Here is a 22341-nt window from a genome sequence, read left to right as displayed (position 1 = left end):
TTGTGAAATACTGTTTTTAAAAGTCCAAAACCAGGGGTGCCTGGGTGGCTCAGTCGGTTGAGCGTCTGACTCTCGGTTTTGGCTCAGGTTATGATCCCAGAGTCACGGGGCGGAGCCCCGCATCGGGCTCTGTGCTGACGGTGTGGAGCCTGCATGGGATTCTCTCCCCTTCTCTCTGTCCCACCCCAGCTCGTGCACACACTCTCACTCTCTTTCCAAAAAGAAAAAAAAAACTTAAGTACAAAACCAAAAGCCAAGTATAGAAGTGACATCTCGTGTCTTGTCCCCTTCCTCCGTGCCCTGCCAGACTGAAGGCTTTTCCATGCCAGCTGGTGGATGAGATTGGGTGGCCATGGGTCTTTAGCTCAGCGTTTAGAGTCCGTGATCCCTGGCTGTATACGGTGCCGTCCAGCCTGTACCTGCACAGACACACCGCGAGCCTTCCACCTTACTTGGGGTTGGCTCAGTGTCCGGACCCCATGATAATTTTGAGTCATGATTTTTAAAAGTCTCCTATGTAGCCTATTACAACCCATCCGCACTTTCGTGCTATTTCCAAGTTTCACTCAGCATGAGTGTCCTTCTCCGTTCGTGCCATCGCAAGGGTGTTTTTGAAAATGAGAGAGCTGAAGGCAGGTCTCATGGCCCCTGCAGAACTCACTTGACCTTGACCCTAGTCCTTTGACTTAACACCTTGACCCCAAAGCTGCAAGTCGCTGACCTCTGTCACCTGAGGAGAGGTCATCTTGTCTTTGCTCAAAGTGAGAAAAAGTGGCTCCAGGTGAATCCTGGGGGGGGGGGGGGGGCAAGCATTGAGTGCCACCTTCCCCTTGGAACGGAGGCCGCTCCGAACCATGAGGCGTTTGCACGGTCTTCTGAGCATTCTCGTGAGCAACCAGGCTGATCCCGTCGGGGCTCTTCAGAGAACATAAATCACAGTGATGCCATTTGTTTCCTTTGGATAGTTTTTCCTTGTGTGTCGGCTCTCCTGGGGGAATAAGAGGGAGAAGGTGACATGGGAAATGGACTTTGGGGCCCTTGCTGTGTTCTGTCCGTCACGTGGACATGGAGGAGAAAACGTGTACGGAATCTGTTGACATTTGAAAACTTCAGAAACCACGTTAGACATGCACCAGAGGGTTTGGTCCCCCCATGTCTTCGTTCCTGGGGACAAAGCCTACATCTCAGAAATGGCAGGAAAGTGAAGCCAGAGAAGGAGGTCCCCAGCTGAGCGGCCAGCACACAGCCGCTCTGAGGTGTAGACTGGGCTGCGAGAAGGTAGACACGTGGCCCTCGTCTGCATGGACTCGACCTCTGTTAATGAAAGTGAACAACCAGATGGGATCCATTCAACAGTAATTGCAGAATCAGCCGGACGGGAGAAAGTGCCGAGGCTGTCACAACACGGGACATGGTGCACGGCACTTGCCGTGGAGGTGAGCGGGAAGCCGGGCTCCGTGCGGGAGGCGCAGGGAGGGCAGGGACCATGCAGGGAAGCGGCAACGGCCGAGGCGTGGAGCCCGTCCCCAGAGCAGAGGCCCCGTCGTGTCGTCCCCATGGGGGAGCCTTTGCCGTGGTCGCAGCCGTGGGCTCTGAGGTCGGCCCGGGACTCAGGAGCCCGGCGCTGCCCCCGCCCAGCAGTGTGGTGCACCGTGCTCATTGGCGCAGGGGGAAGGTGGCCGTGGTTCTCGTGGGACGGGCTGACGCCGTGTCTGTAAGTCGGCTCAGCCCCAGGCTCCGCGCACAGAGTGGAGACCCGCGGCCTGAGTGCACTGTGATGACATTGGCTCACCGACGGCCGCGGCTACGAGGACGTTCTCCCGAGGGTGTCGGGGACCTAGGGGCGGGCAGGGGTCTCGGCGCGCTCCCACCCTTGCCCACCCCTCGGCTGTCTGTCGGGGGATACCCCGTTCTGGAAGAGAGGGCAGCTGCTGACCCAGCGTCGACGCTCTGGCCGCTGCGGCCGCTTCCCCGAGGGCTCGGCTTCTGGGGCAGCGCCGGCAGGGGTGTGGGCGCCCCGGGTGCTTTGGAGAGTGTCCTGCACAGCGTGTCAGAGCCGGGCCGGCCGGGGCTGGGCTGTCTGGAGCCTCTGCTTGAGTTCCAGGCACGCGGTCGGCCTCACTTCTGGTTTCCCTCGCCTCTTTAAAGAATGCGTGTGGCTTTTAGTCAGTTTACGAGCATGATTTCAGCATGACTTTATTGTGGTTTTACAGAACGGGCTCTGCGATATTTGACTGCGGGAAGCCATGGCTTCCCGCGTCTCGGACGTCCCCTGGCAGCACGGGCCCTGCTTCAGTGACTTGCGGTGAAGGCCCGATGCCACCAAGTGCAGGGTGAATGCCTGCGGCCGCAGAGCAGACAGCCTGGCCCCCGGAGAGTGGGGGCTGCCCCTCCGGCCCTCAGCAACAGCTCGCTGAGCCCCCTCTATGTCAGTGGTGAGAGCCGCGTCCCTCAGGTGCCACGGGGCTGGTCAGAGACCTCTGGAGTTTTACAAGGCTCCCTCTGTGGTCCGTGGTCCGGTGATGCAGAACTTAAAGGGCAGGACGAATTTTCAGCGACGTAGAGTGTCTCGCTGGGAGACGTAACATGCAGGAAGCATGGCCCCCGTGCCCGATCCTGCAAGGCACAAAGCAGGTATTTGTGTCTGTGTGCACGATGGGGACAACGGGACGGGGGGACCTCCATCGGCCGTGTGTCCTGCTGTCCGGGTTAGCTGTTCTTGGCCAAGCACAGATTCAGTGGCCGTGTTTTGGAGAGGCTTCCAAACTCCAGGCCGTTCCAGACAGTAGCTCAAGGTCGGGAGAGCAGCGTGGGTGTTTCAAGCGGAGCGGGATGCAGGGATTACGCTCCCAACATGTCAGAAGGGCTTGGGACAGAGGGCGAAGGCTGCCACCTGGGCACATCTGTGTTGCTCGTTTCCGAGTCAGGAAGCCCCTGACCCTGCCGCTGCTATCTCACAGGACTGCGTCCCGCGCCAGGAAGCCGCGAGAAGGGCTGAGTCGGGTGGTTGCACCCGCCGCGAGCCTGCCCCGCGGCGGCCCCCCTCCTGCCTGCACCGGCGCCCCTCACGGCACCCGCTCCACACGGCTGCCACGTGCTGGTTAGCGATGAAGAAGGTGACAGAAGTTGTCTTCACCCAACCTTACGGTGCCAGGAAACACTTCCCCGCTCTTTTCCGGTGAGGAGTTTAGTGATGGCTCTTTGCAATCACATCAAGGTCGTTGGTGCTATAAAATGCGATTTACAAGCACTTCATAGATTGGAAGCTTAGTTTTTGTGACAGTCAAGGATGGACTTGCACAGGCTCACAGTTTTTACACATACGGGCGGTCTGTCTCGTGCTTAGGGCTTGTGTTCTTTCTTCACTTCCTCACACAGGATATGAAAGAGGCAATAACGAGGAGCAAACTATTGGAAGTAGAAATAAATGAGCTAGTGGTTTAAGAAAGTTTTCTCTAGGGGCGCTGCGGGGCTCAGTGGGCTAAGCCTCTGACTTCGGCTCAGGTCACGATCTCACGCTTCATGGGTTCGAGCCCCGTGTTGGGCTCTGTGCTGACAGCTCAGAGCCGGGAACCTTCTTCGGATCCTCTGTCTCCTTCTCTCTCTGCCTCTGCCTCTGCCCTGCTTGGGCTCAGAGACTCTGATCCTCAAGTCCCACAGGCGCTGGCCCAGTGCCGATTTCCAGCACACGTCATGGTAACTAATCAGAGCACAGTCGCCAGCCTGTGAAACTCTTTGTTTAGAATAATGAGAAAATGTTGGAAATATGGAAATATGAAAATAAATATATAAAATAAGTACAGAGAAGATAGAAAAACTAGAGTCAGTACGTAAGAGTCAAGATTTTGTTTTCATCTTAAGATTGGAAAGATTCGTGGGTGGCTGGGTGGCCAGTCCGTTAAGCATCCGACTTCGGCTCAGGTCACAATCTCATGGTTTGTGAGTTCGAGCCCTGTGTCAGGCTCTGTGCTGACAGCCTGGAGCCTAGAGCCTGTTTCGGATTCCGTGTCTCCCTCTCTCTCTGCTCCTCCCCTACTCACACTCTGTCTCTCTCTCTCTCTCTCTCTCTCTCTGTCTTTAAATTTAAATAAACTTGGGGCACCTGCGTGGCTCAGTCGGTTGATCATCTGACTTCAGCTTAGGTCATGATCTCGCAATTCGTAGGCTCAAGCCCCACATTGGGCTCTGTGCTGACAGCTCAGAGCCCAGAGCCTGCTTTTGATTCCATGTCTCCCGCTCTCTCTGCCCCTCTCCAACTTGTTCTCTGTCTCTCTCTGTCTCTCAAAAAATAAGTAAGTGTAAAAAAAATTATAAATTAAAAAAGTTTAAAAGATTGGAAAGCTTCGTGCTCTCCCCCGAAGGCTGTTTGCGGGTAGGCCCTTGCTCGTGGCCTCCAGTGTGGACTGAACAATGGTGAGTAGGCCTGGGCCTTGCAAAAGTCTTAATGAGGAGGTGCTTCTCGGTGGCAGGCGACTTGTGCCTCATGCCTTGTCTCGGCACAGTGCTCAGACCCAGGGCCGGGTTGTACCCTCACTTCCTGCTGTGGCTGCAGGACAGAGCCTTGAGTCCTTCTGTAGGACAGATGGGCTTTCAGGACTGAACCTAAGCCTGTGTCCTGCAAAGGACGTTCTCTGCATACTTGCTGTGTAGACTGAGGCCCATTTAACCCAGGCCAGGCCCCCCAGAGTACTGCGTCCTCCCTGATGCCCCCTGAGCTCCTCCCTGGACCACAGGCAAAGCCCGGCGCCCTGGGCCCCCACAGTGCACATGGGACACTTGAAGACCATAAGTCGGATTGTGTCATCCTATAAACCCCCCGAAGGCTGGTTTCCCTGCAGGTAAAGTCCAAGCTTCTTCCAGTGGCCCCTGGGGCCCCGCAAGCCTTGGGGGGTCCTCCCCTGTCTTGCTGCCCTCCTTCCCTCACAGCAGCCCAGGGCCACAGTTTTCCAAGCGTCTCTGCTCTGTACGAGCATCAGCGTGTGCGATGTTTCCTTCTTTGCTTTGCCAGAGTCTGTGTTTTAAACAATATCAAAGCAACTTTATTTCTTGTTTTTATTTATTTTATTTTTTATTTATTTTAATGTTTTTATTTATTTTTGAGACAGAGAGAGACAGAGCATGAGCAGAGAGGGGGCAGAGAGAGAGGGAGACACAGAATCCGAAGCAGGCTCCAGGCCCTGAGCTGTCAGCACAGAGCCCGACGCGGGGCTTGAACACACCCACTGCAAGAACATGACCTGAGCCGACGTCGGACGCTTAACCGACTGAGCCACCCAGGCGCCCCAAATTTTATTTTTTTAAATTTACATCCAAATTAGTTAGCATCTAGTGCAACAATGATTCCAGGAGTAGAGTCCTTAGTGCCCCTCCCCCATGTAGCCCACCCCCCCCCCACACCCCCTCCAGCAACCCTCAGTTTGTTCTCCGTATTTAGGAGTCTCTTCTGTTTTGTCCCCCTCCCTGTTTTTATGTCATTTTTGTTTCCCTTCCCTCATGTTCATCTGTTTTGTCTCTTAAAGTCCTCATATGAGTGAGGTCATATGATTTTTGTCTTTCTCTGACTAATTTCACCTAGCAGAACACCCTCCAGTTCCATCCACGTAGTTGCAAATGGTAAGATTTCATTATTTTGATTGCCGAGTAATACTCCACTGTGTGTATGTGTGTGTGTGTGTGTGTGTGTGTGTGTATACGTATATATGTATATATGTGTGTGTGTGTGTGTGTGTATATACACACACACCACATTTTCTTTATCCGTTCATCCATCCATGGACCTTTGGGCTCTTTCCATACTTTGGCTATTGTCGATAGTGCTGCTATAAACTTGGGGGTGCTTGTCAGAATGGCTAACACGAACAACTCAGGAAACAGCAGGTGCTGACGAGGATGCGGAGAAACGGGAACCCTCGTGCACCGTTGGTGGGAATGCACACGGATGCAGCCGCTCTGGAAAACAGCGTGGAGGTTCCTCAAAAAACTAAAAATAGAGCTACCCTGCGACCCAGCCATGGCACGACTAGGCACGTATCCAAGGGATACAGGTGTGCTGTTTCGAAGGGACACACGCACCCCCATGCTTATAGCAGCACTATCTATACGAAAAGCTCCTATTTTTTAAAAGAAGGACATTTCATAGAAAGCGAAGAATGCGTTCACCTTAAGAGTCAGCAAATGAAATGGTTTTTCAAGTGTCCCAGTGTAAACCAGGCTCCGAGACCCCCAGTGCGTGCGGCAGACGGGGCGGCTGGCTGGGCCCGTCCGCGCCTGCACTGGAGCCCGGGGCACGGCCCTGTGGCCCCAAACCAGGATTAGTGCTCAAGTGTCTTCACGGAAATCGCACTGAGCCCCGAGGGTTTTACTTGGATTCTGCAGATAGACACAGGATCAACAGCATCGTCAGGCTAAGCTGTAGGCTTTGTTTGGCCACAGATTCGTAAACAAATTGCTGCAGTCATTCTCTTCCAGCTTTGAAAAGGGCAGTCTGGTTTCCTCTCCCTGCGATGTTTCTCTAAGTGGCTGTTAGCTGTGTGCCTGCGGACAGCAGGACGCTCGCCCTGCCTGCTCCCTGCGGGGCCGCCCCTGCGCTCTGCAGGAGAGCTCACTCGTGCGGACAGCTGTCCCCGTGTGACTTTGTGTCATGTCGCAGAGCCTGCAGGCTGTGGTTTAAACAACACAAGATCTAGGACAGCCGTCTAGCCGCCCCAGGGGCCACCGTGCAGGGTGAGCAGGAGGCGAGCCAAGGAGCAAGGGCCCGGCCAGGAGTGGCCGTCCTGTCAGCACGTGGCCCCCCAGGGCTCCCCGCCGCCCTGGCCCCGCAAGCAGTCTGCAGGGCCCTGAGAAGGTCTCGGCCCTCACTGCCACCCTGACCTGTCTACTTCCGACCAGTGGCTCTGTCCCCGAGGAGTGTGCGTGTCTGTCCGGGTCACGGCGCCCTGTCCCCGGAGAGACCACCCGTCCTCCCAGCAGAAGCCCCCGAGGTCTGGGGGCGCCTTGCTTCTGTGTCAGGCCTGTTGCTGCTTTCGTGTATTTCCAAGATCTGGTCCACTTCATGGTGACATTTCCATTCTGTACCTCTGTCACTTCCACGCAAGGAAAATCTGCTCAGTGGGTTCTGAATTTTTTCTGATTTCTTCTCATTTTGCGTTTTCATTTGCTTTGTCTCAGAACTGGCTTTGAGCAGCAGCCCCCATCACCCAGTGGCAACCCTCATCCCAGGGTGACTAGGACGGGGGGGGTCTCCGTTCTGCTCCCGGGGGGAGTCCTCTCAGAAGTAGCCCCTGAACACCGCGATAGACGCCGCGCAGATACCACAAACCCAGGCCGGCTGCTTTCTCTGGGGCCTCCCCACCTCCACCCCTCAGTCTAAGTGACCTGTGGTCCTACCCGTGCCCCGATTCGCGGGGATCATGGGACCGTGCTCCCCGAGCCCTCGTCGCGGTGAAACCCACTTCCCCACTGATGGGGAGTGGCACCCCCATTCCTGTCTCATTAGCTGTTACCCTCGGAGTGGTGGCCGCGTGCTCCCAGAGTCTGGGGTAAATCAGGACTCTGTGGTCCTGTCAGCTGAGGCGGGGACTCGGGACGTTCGCTCCGTGTAGGTGATTGCGGCCACCAGGCCCAGCGCCTTCCCGGGGCCTCAACAGTGTCTGTGGAGGAACGGCAGCAGTGTGAGCAGGACCTCCTATCTGCAGGCGGACCGTGTGTGTGTGTGTGTGTGTGTGTGTGTGTGTGTGTGTGAGGTCCAGCTAGCCTCACCCAGAGCGCGTGTGCACGGCGTGGGACCCAGTGTGCCTGAGGACAGTCTTGCAGGTCTGGTGGCTTTGTCTTTGTGAGACGAATGCATTTCTTATTTTCTTTATTTAAAATGAAGTTTACAAAGGGGCGCCTGGGTGGCTGGGTCGGTTGAGCGTCCGACTTCGGCTCAGGTCATGATCTCGTGGTTCATGGGTTCGAGCCTCGCTTCGGGCTCTGTGCTGACAGCTCAGGGCCTGGAGCCCGCTTCGGATTCTGTGTCTCCCTCTCTCTCTCTTCCTCCCCCAGTCATGCTCTGTCTCTCTCCCTTCCTAACCGCCCCCATCGAGGCCCCTGTCCTCCCAGCCGGAGCGCAGGGGCTGCGGGAGGCTCCCTGGGTTTCCGAACCACGTGCAACTCACCGGCAGCCCCCAGAGGGAAGAGCTAAGCAGATCATGATGTTTTCTTGAGAAGGAACATTCTCTCAATGGTGTGTGTTTTCCCTATGGAGTAGGATCTAGTTTTTTGGTTCTATCAAAGGGGAATAACACCGCTGTTTTTCACTGTTAACCTCCCCCCCTCCCCGCCGTGAGGACTCACATCTTTCCTCTGATACGTGTACTTAACGAAGCGCAGACAGGCCTGAATGGATGCCTGCTGTAGGCAGCCAACACATACTTGCATAATAATAACCACAACTCAAGTGTCAAAAGAAAACCAGAGTGTGTTTAACCGCATAACATGTTGGTCTTTGAATGACTCACGGGCCGTCTCACTGAACCACCGTCCGACCCAGGCCGAGTCTTCTGACCTCTCCAGAGCCCGGAAAGGATGCACCTGGCCCGGCTCTTGTCCTTGTCCCAGAACAGGATGGGGCGGAGTGCGGCAGGTGCGGGGGCCGGGGAGCTGCAAGTGGTGTGAGGGTGGAGAAGGGGGCTGCCGCTAGGCGGTGCCTTGTGGGTTAATAGATTGAGGGAAGCCGAGCTGCCCGTAAGCCAGCCACTCTGCGCCTGTGGGGTCCCCCAGGCCCACCGGGACAGGCGTCCGGCCACGTCCGTCTCAGCAGGGACCTCGCGCGTTTCCCGATGCCCGCAGGCACCAGGAATTCGTACGTAGTGTTGGCCAGTAGGGGTGCCGCCCGGGACTGCCGGATATCAGTGCCTACGATCTCTGAGTCCCGTGGGCGACTTGGTAAGTGTCAGATGCCATCATTCACGAAAATCAGGACCCCACGTCAATATATGTGTTGCCATGTGTTCACATGAGCTCACTGATACTAAGGTACCCCGACACACTGATTTCCAAGACATAAACATTTCTTTTCATCACAGGGAAAGATCTCTTCTATTCTGTGGGTTCTGTGAAATACGAGCAAAAAAAAAAGATGCTGACTTTCTTTTTTTAGGTTGTCCGGGTGCCAAAAAGAATGAGTTTCTGACGAGCATTCTGGACGCGCTGTCCACGGACATGGTGCACGCCGTGTCCGACCCCTCCTCCGGCAGGTACGTGGCAGGGTCCGAGGAGGGTCAGTGAGGGTCTGAGGAGCCTTGGTGATCGCCGGCTAGAAGCTGGTGCAGCCGTGAGGCATCGGAGGCATGGTCAGCATAGGAGGACCCTGCGGGGCTCATGGTCACGGAGTGGGGACCCTGTGGGGCCCACGGGGATAGACTGGGGACCCTGTGGGGCTCATGGTGACGGAGAGGGGACCCTGCGGGACTCACGGGGACAGAGAGGGGACCCTGCGGGGCTCACGGGGACAGAGAGGGGACCCTGTGGGGCTCATGGTGATGGAGAGGGGACCCTGCGGGGCTCACGGGGACAGAAAGGGGACCCTGTGGGGCTCATGGTGACAGAAGGGGGACCCTGCAGGGCCCACGGGGACAGAGAGGAGACCTGCGGGGCTCATGGTGACAGAGGGGGGACCCCACAGGGCTCACGGGGATGGAGGGGGGACCCTGTGGGGCTCACGGAGCTCACGTATCACAGTGGGTCGAGCCAGAACCTGGGATTTCCAGTGGCTGCACCAGGCCATGGCGGGTGGGAGGCGGGAGAGGAACGGAAAGCGGGGCCCCAGTTCCAACGGCTTAATGCCTTGGAGTTGCAATTCAGAGCCATCGAGTCAATTTTCATAGTTTGAATTAAGATGTTTGGTTTCACGTTTTCAAAATACTGTGTGTCTGTTGTAGAAAAACCCAAATACGTAAGATTTACCATCTCAAGTGTCCAATTCGGTGGCACTTTTCACACTGACACTGCTCACGGTGACTTGCGAAACTCTGGACACGGGTGGTCTGGTGCCGTGCAGGGGGTCGGGGTTCCGGGGCTCCGGGCCGTGCTCCCCGAGCCCTCCTGGGAGCGTCCTGATGCCGTGTGCTCCCCACAACTAACCGCAGGCGCCAAGGGACCTCCCAGCGCTGCCTGGACGTCTCATGGCAAGCCCTGCGTCCCCCTGGGAATTAGCAGTAATTTATTTCTTTTTTCGAAGAGCTTTTTCTGAGGGAGAATCTTCCCGTGGTGACTTCCTTAGAGTGCTGGCCTCCCTCCTGAGTATCTCGTCTCCTAGATCTTAAAATACCAAACTTTTCTTGAAATCCAAGGGTAAATGTCTGGTTACCACTTCAAGATGTATTTTTATTTGCATCCGGCAGTGTCCCTGTGGTATAAAGTGCTATGTATGCCTGTGCGTCACATTTAAAGGAGTCGGGAGCCTCGGGGTCCCAGTGTCTGTAGGGCCATGGATGTGCGAGCTGACCCGCCAACCCCACGGAGCCCGAACCTGGGACCCGGGGCTTCTGTCTTCAAACGCTTGGCCGACACCAACTGTGTAATTCACACGCATAAATTCATTGTGTCGTTTGCCGTTTTGAAACCAACTTGAAATATTTTTTAAAGCCCTTTCTCTAAATTGTTTTTAAACCTCGTTATATGGAACGGTGAATCTTTGCTGGCTTAGGTGCCGGCACCGTGGGAGTGACGGGCAGGGCGCCCCTCTGGGGGGGCTGGTGCGCACGGCGTGCCTTCCGTAGACGGGCAGGGGCAGGGCGGTGACGGCGGTGTGGCCGCGGCTCCTGACGCCCTTGTGTGTTCTTGCAGGCTTTCCGAACCCGACCCCAGCCACACGCTAGAGGAGAGAGTGGTCCACTGGTATTTCAAACTACTTGATAAGAACTCCAGTGGGGACATTGGCAAAAAGGAGATCAAGCCCTTCAAGAGGTTCCTTCGGAAAAAGTCAAAACCCAAAAAGTGCGTGAAGAAGTTTGTCGAGTACTGCGACGTGAATAATGACAAGTCCATCTCGGTGCCGGAGCTGATGGGCTGCCTGGGGGTGACGAAAGAAGAAGGTAAAGCCAGTGCCAGGAAGCGCCCCAGTAAGAGCCTTTCTCGTTGTTCTGTGCTTTGCCACGCATCGGGTCCCGACGCCCGCTCCTGCGACTGCTTACGAGGGTAGATTGTCCTTTGGTCTGAGGGTGAAAGAAAAGCACCGTGTGCCTCTTACGTGTAGCTCATTTGTCCGTAGAAATGACAGCAAATCGTCCACAAGCGTCTGAGGGAAGCCGGTTGGAAGGGGAGGAGCTGGGTGTTGTGTGAAGACCAGTGTTTTATTGTTCTGACCGCGGTGGCCGGCTTTCCAAACCTGTCCTGTCGTCCTGTGTTTGAGGTGCAAATCCGGGGACCGCATCTCGACTCCCACCGGACGTTCAGGCTGGCTTGTAAGCAGTTCGGTAGTTCCTGTTATGCAGACCCACTATTGTGATGGCTGGAAACGTTATTTTAGCTGTTTTGCCAGTCGAGTGTATGTTTTCGTCGGAGGCTGGCCTGACCAACCAGCTGTTGTGGAGAAAGAGGATTCCCCGCGGTGGGTAGATCCCAGCACCCTCGGCGGGCAGGATGCACGGACCTCCTGCCTGCTGGCTGCGAGTGGGACTTAATGGCCTCGTTTGCACAGTGTGGGTGCCGGGGAGGGTCACCAATTTCAGTAACACCTCTGAGCAGGAAACCAAGTTGGATGGAGCTAGAGAATATCATGCTGAGTGAAGTAAGTCAGTCAAAGAAAGACAGATAGCATATGATTTCACTCCTGTGTGGAATTTAAAAACACACAACAGACGAACATAAGGGAAAGGAAGGAAAATAAGATAAAAACAGAGAGGGAGGCAAACCATAAGAGGCTCTTAAAAACAGAGAGCAGACTGAGGGTTGCTGGAGGGGAGGTGGGTGGGGGGATGGGCTAGATGGGTGACGGGCATGAAGGAGGGCACTTGCCGGGATGCGCACTGGGTGTCGTGCGTAAGCGATGAACCACTGGGTTCTGCCCCTGAAACCATTATCACACTCTGTATTAACTAACTTGGATTTATGTGGAAACAAGAAGGAAAGGGGCGCCCGGGTGGCTCGGTCGGTTGAGCGTCCGACTTCGGCTCAGGTCATGATCTCACAGTCTGTGAGTTTGAGCCCCGCGTCGGGCTCTGTGCTGACAGCTCGGAGCCCGGAGCTGCTTTGGATTCTGTGTCTCCCTCGTTCTCTGCCCCTCCCCCACTTATTCTCTCTCTCTCTCTCTCTCTCTCTCTCAAAAATAAATAAACATTAAAAAAAATCCAAAAATTTAACAAAAAAAAAAAGAAAGAAAGGAGAAGTCAAGGCAGGGAGTAGACAAGCGTTGAGTTCGTCGTGCTGGGCTCGGCCGTCCTGTGTCTGCAGCCCGGCTGTGGAACACGGAGCCCCGAGCAGCTGGCCACGTGCGGGTTTCCAGAAGCAGCATGTTCCCTTCTGTCTTATTGTCCCTGTGTCCTTAGCCCTTGTCACGAGGGTCCCCCAACACTACTCAGCTACCAGGCTCCAGGCCGGGTCCGTGTGTTTGTGTCCCGCGTGTCTGAGGGCACAGTGGGAGGAGTGCAGCCTCCACGCGAGCGGGACAGTGACCCCGCCACCCTGGTCGCGACCCGTGCCAGGCCAGCAGTGGCCCCGAGCCAGCTGCACGAGAGCCCACGGAACTCATGACCCGTCACAACCAGCTCAGGCGCTGCTCTTCTTCCGGCTGTGCCGACTGGTGGCGTGCAGGCCACAGCGTCCCGACTGTCACTGTCACCGGAGCCGGAGTCGGGGGTCTCCCGGGGCTCCGCAGCCGGCACCGGCTTCCACCCCGTCCTCCCTGCGCAGCGGCCCCAGCACCGAGCGTTAGACCCTCACGGCCGCCCCTGCCCGGGCTGCACTTTCTGTCGGGCCCCCTGGCCCACCACAGGCCGGCCCGCAACCTCCGGATGGCACTGGTGTGAAAACCAAAACTCCGCCTCCGGGCCTTTGCACCAGCACAGCCGCCACCCCCGCTCCTTTGTTTGCGGCCTCGGGGTCCTTTCTGGTGCTTCTCCGCCGCTGCTTGTGCCTTCCTGGACCGGGACAGCCGCCCTCGCCGCGTCCCTCACCTTGTCTTCGACTTCGGTTCCCCGAGGGCCCCCGGAAACTAGGGACCCTGTGCGGTTCTAGCCAGAAATGCCAGAGCCGGGGCCCCTTGGAGGCCTTCGGGGGTCGTCACGGGAGCCGGTGGGCAGCAGGGGCCACCCGACCCCGCGGCTGTGGCACCATGGCGCCGTCGGCCTCCGCTCCGTGGCGCTCCCGTGGGGAGAGACCAGGGCACCCACCCCGTGACCTGTGTGCCATGGCCGGATGGGCGTGCTGCCGCCTCCCTTTGGAACCCGTGTCCAGGTCCTGTGGCTGCCACGAGTGACCTAAGTGCGGGGTCAGCCGCGTGTGCAGCCTGCTCTTTCTAGGATCTTCCGCGTCGCCCGTTTCCGGATCGCACAGACCGGCCCACTGTTCGCAGGGAGCCCTCCCCTCGGCATCTGTCTGGTGGCCTGATACGTGCCGCGGGTCTGGAGCTGAGGGTCCGGTGGCGGCACGTCCGTTGAGGCGCACCGTGCGGGCCACAGGTTCCGGGCACCCCCGTGAAGGGGGGGATGAGCGCGGTGAGGGCGCCCAGGCTCTGAGACGGAGCGGGGTCTCCTCCGGTCAGGCGGCGACCCTCCCGCCCGCACAACTCTGCCTTCCTGCGGAGAAGCCCGCGCGCTCCCCGACCCGCGCGGCTCAGCGCACGGCGTGACCGGCCGTCTGCGGAGGCGCTGGGCCTCGGGCGTGCGCGCTTCGTGTCCGGCCGTGACCCGGTGCAGTCTGGCTCCAGGTGATCCCCGCCAGGCCCCGCATCTCTGCGCTCTTTGCCCGGCTTCCGAAGCGGCGTGAGCTCCCGCGCCGGGAAGGTGAAAGCATCACCTGCGGCCAGCCGGGGGGCCGCGACCTCACGGTGATGTTGTCCCCGTCGCCTTCTGGAGCTGCTTTCTCTGGGGGTGACGCCCTTCATTCGTGCATTCATTCACTCAGCAAATGGCCGAGGGTCTGCCGTCAACTAAGGGGCGGACAGAGAAGCTGAGCCTCGGAAGTTCCAGTTGACAGGAAAGGAGCGAAAGCACCCAGCCAGGGGAGCCACAGGAATGGCGGCGCGTGCAAAGCGTGGCCGGCGGACCGGGGACACGGCACCGGGCTCCGGCTGAGGAGCTCGGCGGGCGTCTCGGTGGGAGTGATGTTGAGCGCAGCCCTCGGGGTGTCGGGATGGAGCTCTGGAGTGCTGCCGTCGTGCCTCAGGGCTCTGGGGCATCTGAGCGTCCAGCAGTGTCAGCCTGACTCGGCCAGAGGAGGGCGGCCTGGCAGGAACGGTACCTGTGCGCGTCCCAGAGAACAGCCTCGTCTGGGCAAACCCGTGAGAAACCGCGGCTTCTAGAGGATGCCACCGAGTGGTTCATCCAAGGCTGCCGTCTGTGGAAGAGACAGGATGGGACGGTGGTCTTCCTGCAAACGCTGGCCCTTGCTTTGCTCCGAGGAGGGACCGCCGTCGTCCTCCCCCCCAGAGACCCTCACCTGGAGGGGTCAGGGCGCTGAGGAAGCTGGCGCTCCGGGGTCTCACGCCTGGTTGGTGATGACCAGCAATTGTCTCAAAATCCCACCTCCCTGTGAACGCTAGTGCTGGCCTTTGGAGTTGGGTTTGAGTGCCTTAATCGATTAAATATCCTGGGGTTTCAAAACATAGTATATTGATAGAGGATTTGAGGTATATTAGGGCCAACAGGGCAGGAGACCGCTGCCATGGGGAAGACAGTCTGTGACACGCGGTCCCAAGAGAAGGGGGCACAGCACGACACGCAGGGCCACACGGGGACCATGGTCAGTCGGGGCAGAGGGAACGGGGGAGACGTGGACAACTTCCCTGAGGTTTCCATGGGGAGGGGCACATGAGGCAGGTCAGCAGGTTCAGGACAGACTGGTTTCAGTGATTGCAGGGGGCTCTGGGGTGTCAGGACTGCCCCAGGTTGTCCAGGACCTCCCCTGGGGTGACAGGGTGGGGGGCTAGCTGTCAGGACGTACCCTGGGGTGACAGGTGGGGGGCTAGCTGTCAGGAGTGCCCTGGGGTGACAGGGTGGGGGGCTAGCTGTCAGGACCGGCCCTGGGGTGACCGGGTGGGGGGCCGGCTGTCAGGACCTGCCCTGGGGTGACAGGTGGGGGGCTAGCTGTCAGGAGTGCCCTGGGGTGACAGGGTGGGGGGCTAGTTGTCAGGACCTGCCCTGGGGTGACAAGGTGGGGGGCTAGCTGTCAGGACGTGCCCTGGGGTGACAGGTGGGGGGCTAGCTGTCAGGAGTGCCCTGGGGTGACAGGGTGGGGGGCTAGTTGTCAGGACCTGCCCTGGGGTGACAAGGTGGGGGGCTAGCTGTCAGGACGTGCCCTGGGGTGACAGGTGGGGGGCTAGCTGTCAGGAGTGCCCTGGGGTGACAGGGTGGGGGGCTAGTTGTCAGGACCTGCCCTGGGGTGACAAGGTGGGGGGCTAGCTGTCAGGACGTGCCCTGGGGTGACAGGTGGGGGGCTAGCTGTCAGGACCTGCCCTGGGGTGACAGGTGGGGGGCTAGCTGTCAGGACGTGCCCTGGGGTGACAAGGTGGGGGGCTAGCTGTCAGGACGTGCCCTGGGGTGACAGGTGGGGGGCTAGCTGTCAGGAGTGCCCTGGGGTGACAGGGTGGGGGGCTAGTTGTCAGGACCTGCCCTGGGGTGACAAGGTGGGGGGCTAGCTGTCAGGACGTGCCCTGGGGTGACAGGTGGGGGGCTAGCTGTCAGGAGTGCCCTGGGGTGACAGGGTGGGGGGCTAGTTGTCAGGACCTGCCCTGGGGTGACAAGGTGGGGGGCTAGCTGTCAGGACGTGCCCTGGGGTGACAGGTGGGGGGCTAGCTGTCAGGACCTGCCCTGGGGTGATCAGGGGCGGGGCATTTGACAGCCTCATCCTTAATAGAAAGCTCTGTCACCGTGGAAGCTGGAGTGTTCCGTTCCTCAGGTGGCTGCAGGTGAGCCAATGTCCTGAGTTGAGGGCCGTGTTAGCCACCAAGAAGAGGGCTGATGAATCCCCTCGAAATAAGCTAAAATGTGGTCCAAGTGGCCATTTGGTCAAAAGTGAGCATTGGGGATTTAGATTCATATCTGATTCTACAACCCTTATCTTCCTTGAAGAATTTCTCTTTTTTCCTACTGTGATTTTCATTTTCACCTTTATTATCAGCTCCTTCTTCCTGCCACGTGTGATTTGAAGTAGGTTTTGAAAAGCCAGAAAAACCTGCACATTCGGGAGAGGGTTAGATTGGACGTTCTGAATAGGCCAACTATTACTGCTATCTTTTGTTTCCTTCATCTCTGCTCACAACTGGACAATGCATGTCTTATCCTAACAAATACAGAAATTAAATAAAAAACAGATAACGTGGCTTTTTCCCTCAGACGTAATGAGACCCGTACATTCCTCCGGAATGTCAGTATGTGTGCACACGCACACGCGTGCCAGCTGTGACGTTTCACTGCAGGATGGGGTCGTGACACATCTCCTTCCTGATCACACTTAGTTTAGGAAATTACACAACAGTTTACCTTTGAATTATTTAACTGAAACGTATTAGCGGAAGCTGTGATCTAGATTTTCACTATTACCAAAAGAAAACAGAAAAAAAAAAATAACTGAAACTGTCGATAAACGATAAAAACAAGAAAGGAAATCTTCCTGAAGGTTTCAGGAAAAACATTCACAAAACGTTGCCTCATTCCCTCACGAGTCTCCAAAATGGCCGTTGCACACTCAGCAATGAAGAAATATTCATTTTTGACCAAATTAGCTCTTTCCACCAAATTGCCATGCTAGCCGCGTCCCTTCTAGGCATACTGCCTGACCACAAACCGCCGTCCGCCGGGTCACCTGGAGCCCTCCGCATCACTTGTCACCAGTGACGTAAACTGGTTGCCAGTGGTTCCTGAACGCTGTGCCCGTTGGGCACCTGGGCACCAGTCCCCTCTCTGTGTAGTCCCCTGGGTTTAGTGAGGTAGGGCTGCCGTGCTCCCTGTTGCTGGGGACAGCGCTGTGCTGTCCAGGGGCAGGGGAGGGAGAGAGGAGGGAACCCAGGAAGGTGGAGGGCCATCTTGGAAGCAGGGGAGGAGGGCAGGTGCCCGGGAACTGGACCCAGGAGTGCCCGCAGGATGGGGGACGTGACCTTGGGGGCCGGGTCTGAGCCTCCCGCCTGCTCTCCCACCACGGGCCACGTGGCGAGGCCACAGGACAAACACTGTGCGTCTTATATGTGTCTCTCTCCACCTTCCATTTCCCTCGAGGATTTGGAAAAATTGTTTTGAGCCAAATAGGCTAGTTTCTTATGAGTTAAATATAAAACCAAAACGTGTCAGGGAACCGTGTTGCACCCTGCCTGGGGCCTCCTTTCCCCGGAGAGAGTTTAAGAAACACGGGTCAGAAAGGTCTTGGGTTAGTAGATGTTGCTTTGGAAGTTTTGGTAAAATGAAACCTTCTTCTCCAGGTGGACTGGAGCGTTTATTGTTAGAAAATTGTATGTCGTCACTTTTCGAAGCCACTGCTTATAATCTGTGCTGTCTCCCTCTAGACGTATTTTCTCATGTGAAAAGTGTGTCACTTGATGACACTGTCCTAAAGTGATTTTGTTCCCTTCCTGAAAAGTGATATTGAAATTTTCACTGAATGAAGAGTATTTGGTTTTTAATAGTGTCTTTTTTTTTTTCTTTCCTTGTTAGCCCCCAGAGTTAATGCTGAAAGCACTTCTAATAGACAGGTAAGTATTGTTCTCTCTATTTTAGCGTTAATAACTTGTTTAATTATAGGCAATGAAAACTCGGGGTTCTGGAGATTTGGAAAGTAAAGTACCTTCCCAAAACAGGAGAAGCCACGTTTCATATACATACCCCAGTGTGGCCAAAAGAACCTTACAAAATTCCATCAGAATCACCAACTCGTTAAATCATCAACTTAAAGATTTGTCTTAATTTTTTTTTTTTTACTCTTTGAAATTTCATTTTGTTATTTTTAGAAAAAAATGGAGTCCTACTGTTTTGTGGAAATTAAAAAAAAATAATTGTCTGGGATTTGCAACTTATATCTTAACAATTTGTTAAGGAGATCACAGGGACAGGAGACCCTCTGGGCATTCAGGTGAACATTTTCTTTTCATCTGGGGATCTTAATGAGACAACTCTTCTGCTCCAAAAGGGATTTTCAGCCTCCCCCAGTGTGTGTTTAGACACATGTTTCTGTGTTTCTGAATCCTGTTATCTTCACACGTGCGGGTAAAGTAGGTAATTGTGTGGACTCTCCCCAGCATCCCAAGCCACACCCATCAAAGTCTAGAACATTTTCCAGAGGGCAAACGTGAGTGGATACGTTTCTCCCTCCCTCAAAGCCACGACAAAAAGCCTCCCTCCTTAGGACCGCTGGCCCATTCATAAAATCACCGGTTGGACGTCAGCGGACGTTTCCCAAGTCATGTCCTGCATCTGGTGTGGGTTTTAAGCGGAGCCGTCGAAGGCACACCCTAGATGTAATTGAAAACCATTTTGTTAGGAAAGACGTGTGATACGGTTTCCTTTGTTTAGCAAATGTTTACGGCTTTAACTTTTTAAATCCTACCACAAGTCACCTCTGCTTTAGAGCCGGGCTGGTCTGAAAGCAGTCACCCCAGCGGAAACGCCCGCGGGGTGTTGTCATTACCCAGCGGTGACGATGGCCACGCGCGCGGTAAACTTGGTTCAAGACGCGAGCCTCCCTCTTCAGCTATTTCCCAGAAAAAGAAGCCGGAACAGCCGCTCCTGCTGTTTCTATGGTGTCGGGATGGCTATACTGACTTCCATGCCCTGGTTACAAGGGCTGTTACTGTAAACCGTGATTCTGGGATTAAGTCCCTTGCATAAACCAGCTGTGGCTTGCACGTGATGAAATAATGGAGGGCCGTAGATCTTTCTTTGAGGAATAAAATATTTCTGAGCGCCAAGATCTTTCACCGTCCGAGTAACCGCAGACAAGAAGCATTAAACAAAGGGGAGCTAGGAGGATTCAGGGGCCCGTAGTTATCCAAGAGCGAGGCGTCTTTCCTGATCTCTTCTGCATTTCCCGGCAGGATTCAGACACGATCAGAGCAGTGCCCCCACGCCGACGTGGACGTGGGCCAGCCTCGTCTGCTCCGACAGTTGTGATGGGTTTCCGTAACTGTGAAAATACTGATGGTTTATCTTCACCCACAACTAATTAAAACAAAACTTCCCATGAGCTCAGACGCGGGAGAGACCCTCTTCTTTGTTCTGACCACCTACTAGTGTGTTTATCAGGGGAGGAGAGGCAGCCTGGACGCCTCCTAAGTGTTTACGTGGATTATTTTAGATAACCAAACAGGAGCATGGATCGACTTACACTGGTAGGAATTGATACACTTGGGAAAACAAATCTCAAAGACTGTATCTTGCTTCTCCTTTTCGTTCCAAATGGCTTTTAACTGGCAGTCGGGGTGCAGAATGGCAGTAGTTTAGGAGACAGACTTTTCAAGTTGCATTTCTTCTCGAGAGGTAAGTTAGTACATGGAAAGGATGAAAAGGAAATTTCAAAAATCAGTGATGCCTTTATCAAATTTGAAGCATGAATTAGATTCTTAAAAGTATTGGGGCGCCCGGGTGGCTCAGTAGGTTAAGCGTCCGACTTCGGCTCGGGTCATGATCTCACGGTTCGTGAGTTCGAGCCCCGCGTCGGGCTCTGTGCTGACAGCTCGGAGCCTGGAGCCTGCTTCCGAGTCTGTGTCTCCTCCCTCTCTCTGCCCCCTCTGCCACTCGCGCGTGCATGCTCTCTTTCTCAAAGCATGCACGCTCTCTCTCTTTCTCAAAAAATAAATAAACGTTAAATAAAAAACTAAAAATAGTTATCTTGTATAATAATCAAATGACGGGAGGCTGCAGAACATTGAATATATTGAATCTACCTAAAATACTTAAAGCAAATGCTAATTTTTCTCAGCCAGTATGTTTCTCCTGATAGTCCTGATCACTGAAAGGGAGAGGAGGGTCTGAAGTTAACGTTGGCATCGTGTCTTTGTTAATCCTTATGCCCAAAGTGATGGAACCAACAGTGGTTCCTGTTGCACACATTTAAAAATACAGTGCAGTGCAACACAATAAAACAGAATACCAAAACCTGTTATTAATAAAGAACGATTAGTGCTAGGAAGAAAACTAAACTAAACTAACATAAAAGTAAATAAATAGAATACCAAAACCTATTATTAATAAATAACAATTAGTTCTAGGAAGAAGACTAAACTAAACTAAACTAAAAGTAAATAAATAAACTGAGCCTAACCCCTAAAAAAAAAAATACTGCTTTTCCCCTGTTGCCGACAGGTAGATTAACGCCAGTCCTAGGAGGCAGGCTTTACTCCTCACAGATGAGGGATGGAAACTTCCTAACCATGTCTCCGTTTCTGTCTTTTTTTTTTCAGCCAAGAAAGCAAGGGTAGCGACTCACACATCCAAGGCGGTTCCTGGACACGTGGGAGACTCCCTCACCAAAAAGCAATTAAAAAAACCCAAAAACACATAGTATTTGCACTTTGTACTTTAAATGTAAATTCACTTTGTAGAAATGAGATATTTAAACAGACGGCTTTAATCTGTGAAATGGAAGGGCTGGCTTCAGAAAACTAATCACATACAATGTATGTGCCCTCTTTTGGCCTTGGAAATCTGCACTTGGTAGAGATGTATTTTGAATGGCTTTAGGCTTAATTTCTTTATCCTGCACATGCTGACGTAGTAGAGCTGTGAGCCGCGGCCCTGACCCCCTGCCTTCCCCCCACCCCTCCCCGCCCTGGGCAGCCGCCCCCCACAGGCCACGCTGGCGTCCTCTGAGGTCCGCTGTGCCTGCGGCGTCTTCGAATCTGCGTCGGCAGCTTCCGCAGAAGTTTGCAGTCCTCTGCCGTCCTGTCCTCATCATGCCCTTAACGAGCGCATGGGTTTATTTGCTTCTTGGGACTTTGTGTTGGTTTGTTTTGTTGTGCCCTCCAGAGATGGCGTCCTCCCAATGAGCCAAGCGGGCACCGCGGCGATGCGCTGAGTCTGGGCAGTGCCCGTAGGAAAGGCTACTTCCAGCCTGGCTTTGGGGGCTGCTTTTCCTTCTCGAGCTTCGGTTTGCGCGTTGCCTTGGGCTCAGAGTAACCACGCGGTAAAATACTAGGGATCGCCCCTGCCGTCCCGAGGCAGCCGGGAGAGGCCCGGCGTCCAGAGAGGCGGGTTTAGACCCGCACCCCGGCCAGCGCTGAGTGCCCCGCTTCTGTCCTGACACGTGGCCGCTGCCCACCGTGCCCCGGCCGGCTCTGGGAGTCCTGGGAGGTGACCGGTCACCTGAACGACTCAGGAGCACCCTCCATAGAGACGGGTCAGCCGGCGTCCGCCGTAGCCGGGGTGCTGGTCTCGGCCGGTCCCCTGCTCCCGCCTCGTCCTTCTGTGTGGCCTCAAGGGCACAAGGACGTGCCCTGAGGGGATCCACCCGAGTGGCCCTTGTGAGAGCAGGTCAGGAGCTGAATGCCCCCGCTGTGAGCAGCGGGGCCGGCCTGCGGTGCGACCACGGGCACCCAGAGCTGGGCCCCGACACCGCACGCGTCCGCTGGCTTGACCGAGCCGTTTGGAGGCCGGGCCGACAGCTGTGGGAGCCGGGTTGTGATCCTGTTTCGGCTCCAGCTTTCGGTTGGAAAAATAATCTTCATGGCCCCAAGTCCCCCCGACGCACGTCATGTAAGACGATCTCTGTGCATGTGCATGAAGATATTTTATGAGGCTTCTTACTTATTTAAACTGTACGAAAGTAAAAACCGAAACTTTGGAGCCACAAAACCAGCTTCGGTGTCTGTCACGTTGTTTAAGAAACAGTTAGGATCCTAAATTTATTGGATAATCTTTTATATTTCTGAACTTTGGATTTAATCATTTTTCGTAGATTCAAATAAAATATGCTTTCAAAACTCTGCTTGTGGTGTCTTCTTACCAGCAAAGCACAGCCCTTTAGCACTGCTTAGTCCCAGAGCTGCCTGCAGTCAAGAGGCAGAGGCAACGGTTCTTGGCCCGAGTGAGCGACCCCGGCCCTGCCCCTCTGGCTGTGTGACTCGGGACGCATGACTCCAACTTTCTGTGCTTCCGTCTCCTCCGTAAGCCGGGGCCGGTGGCCTTGTGCGCCTCCGGGTGTGGCTTGTGTGAAGGGCGC

At 55.3% G+C, this 22341-nt stretch overlaps 1 protein-coding gene across 5 annotated transcripts in view; it reads left to right on the top strand.

The window, feature by feature from the left end:
- Window positions 1–22102, top strand: part of SMOC2 (SPARC related modular calcium binding 2) — a 165123-nt gene extending 143021 nt beyond the window's left edge. For 3 of the 5 annotated variants that reach the window (XM_027056432.2, XM_027056430.2, XM_027056428.2), the window contains 4 exons: window positions 9140–9236; window positions 10828–11102; window positions 17844–17881; window positions 20585–22102. In XM_027056432.2, coding sequence (XP_026912233.1) covers window positions 9140–9236; window positions 10828–11102; window positions 17844–17881; window positions 20585–20602 — 428 coding nt within the window. In that variant the 3' untranslated portion in view covers window positions 20603–22102. The remainder of the gene's footprint in view (window positions 1–9139; window positions 9237–10827; window positions 11103–17843; window positions 17882–20584) is intronic. The other 2 variants (XM_027056431.2, XM_027056429.2) reach the window with 1 other exon arrangement.
- The last annotated feature ends 239 nt before the right edge of the window (window positions 22103–22341 follow it).

Source organism: Acinonyx jubatus, chromosome B2 (assembly GCF_027475565.1).
Source record: "Acinonyx jubatus isolate Ajub_Pintada_27869175 chromosome B2, VMU_Ajub_asm_v1.0, whole genome shotgun sequence".
In the NCBI taxonomy this organism is placed as follows: Eukaryota; Metazoa; Chordata; class Mammalia; order Carnivora; family Felidae; genus Acinonyx; species Acinonyx jubatus.
The sequence above is the reverse complement of the archived record's forward strand: the minus strand, read 5'-3'. Positions and strand labels throughout refer to the sequence as shown.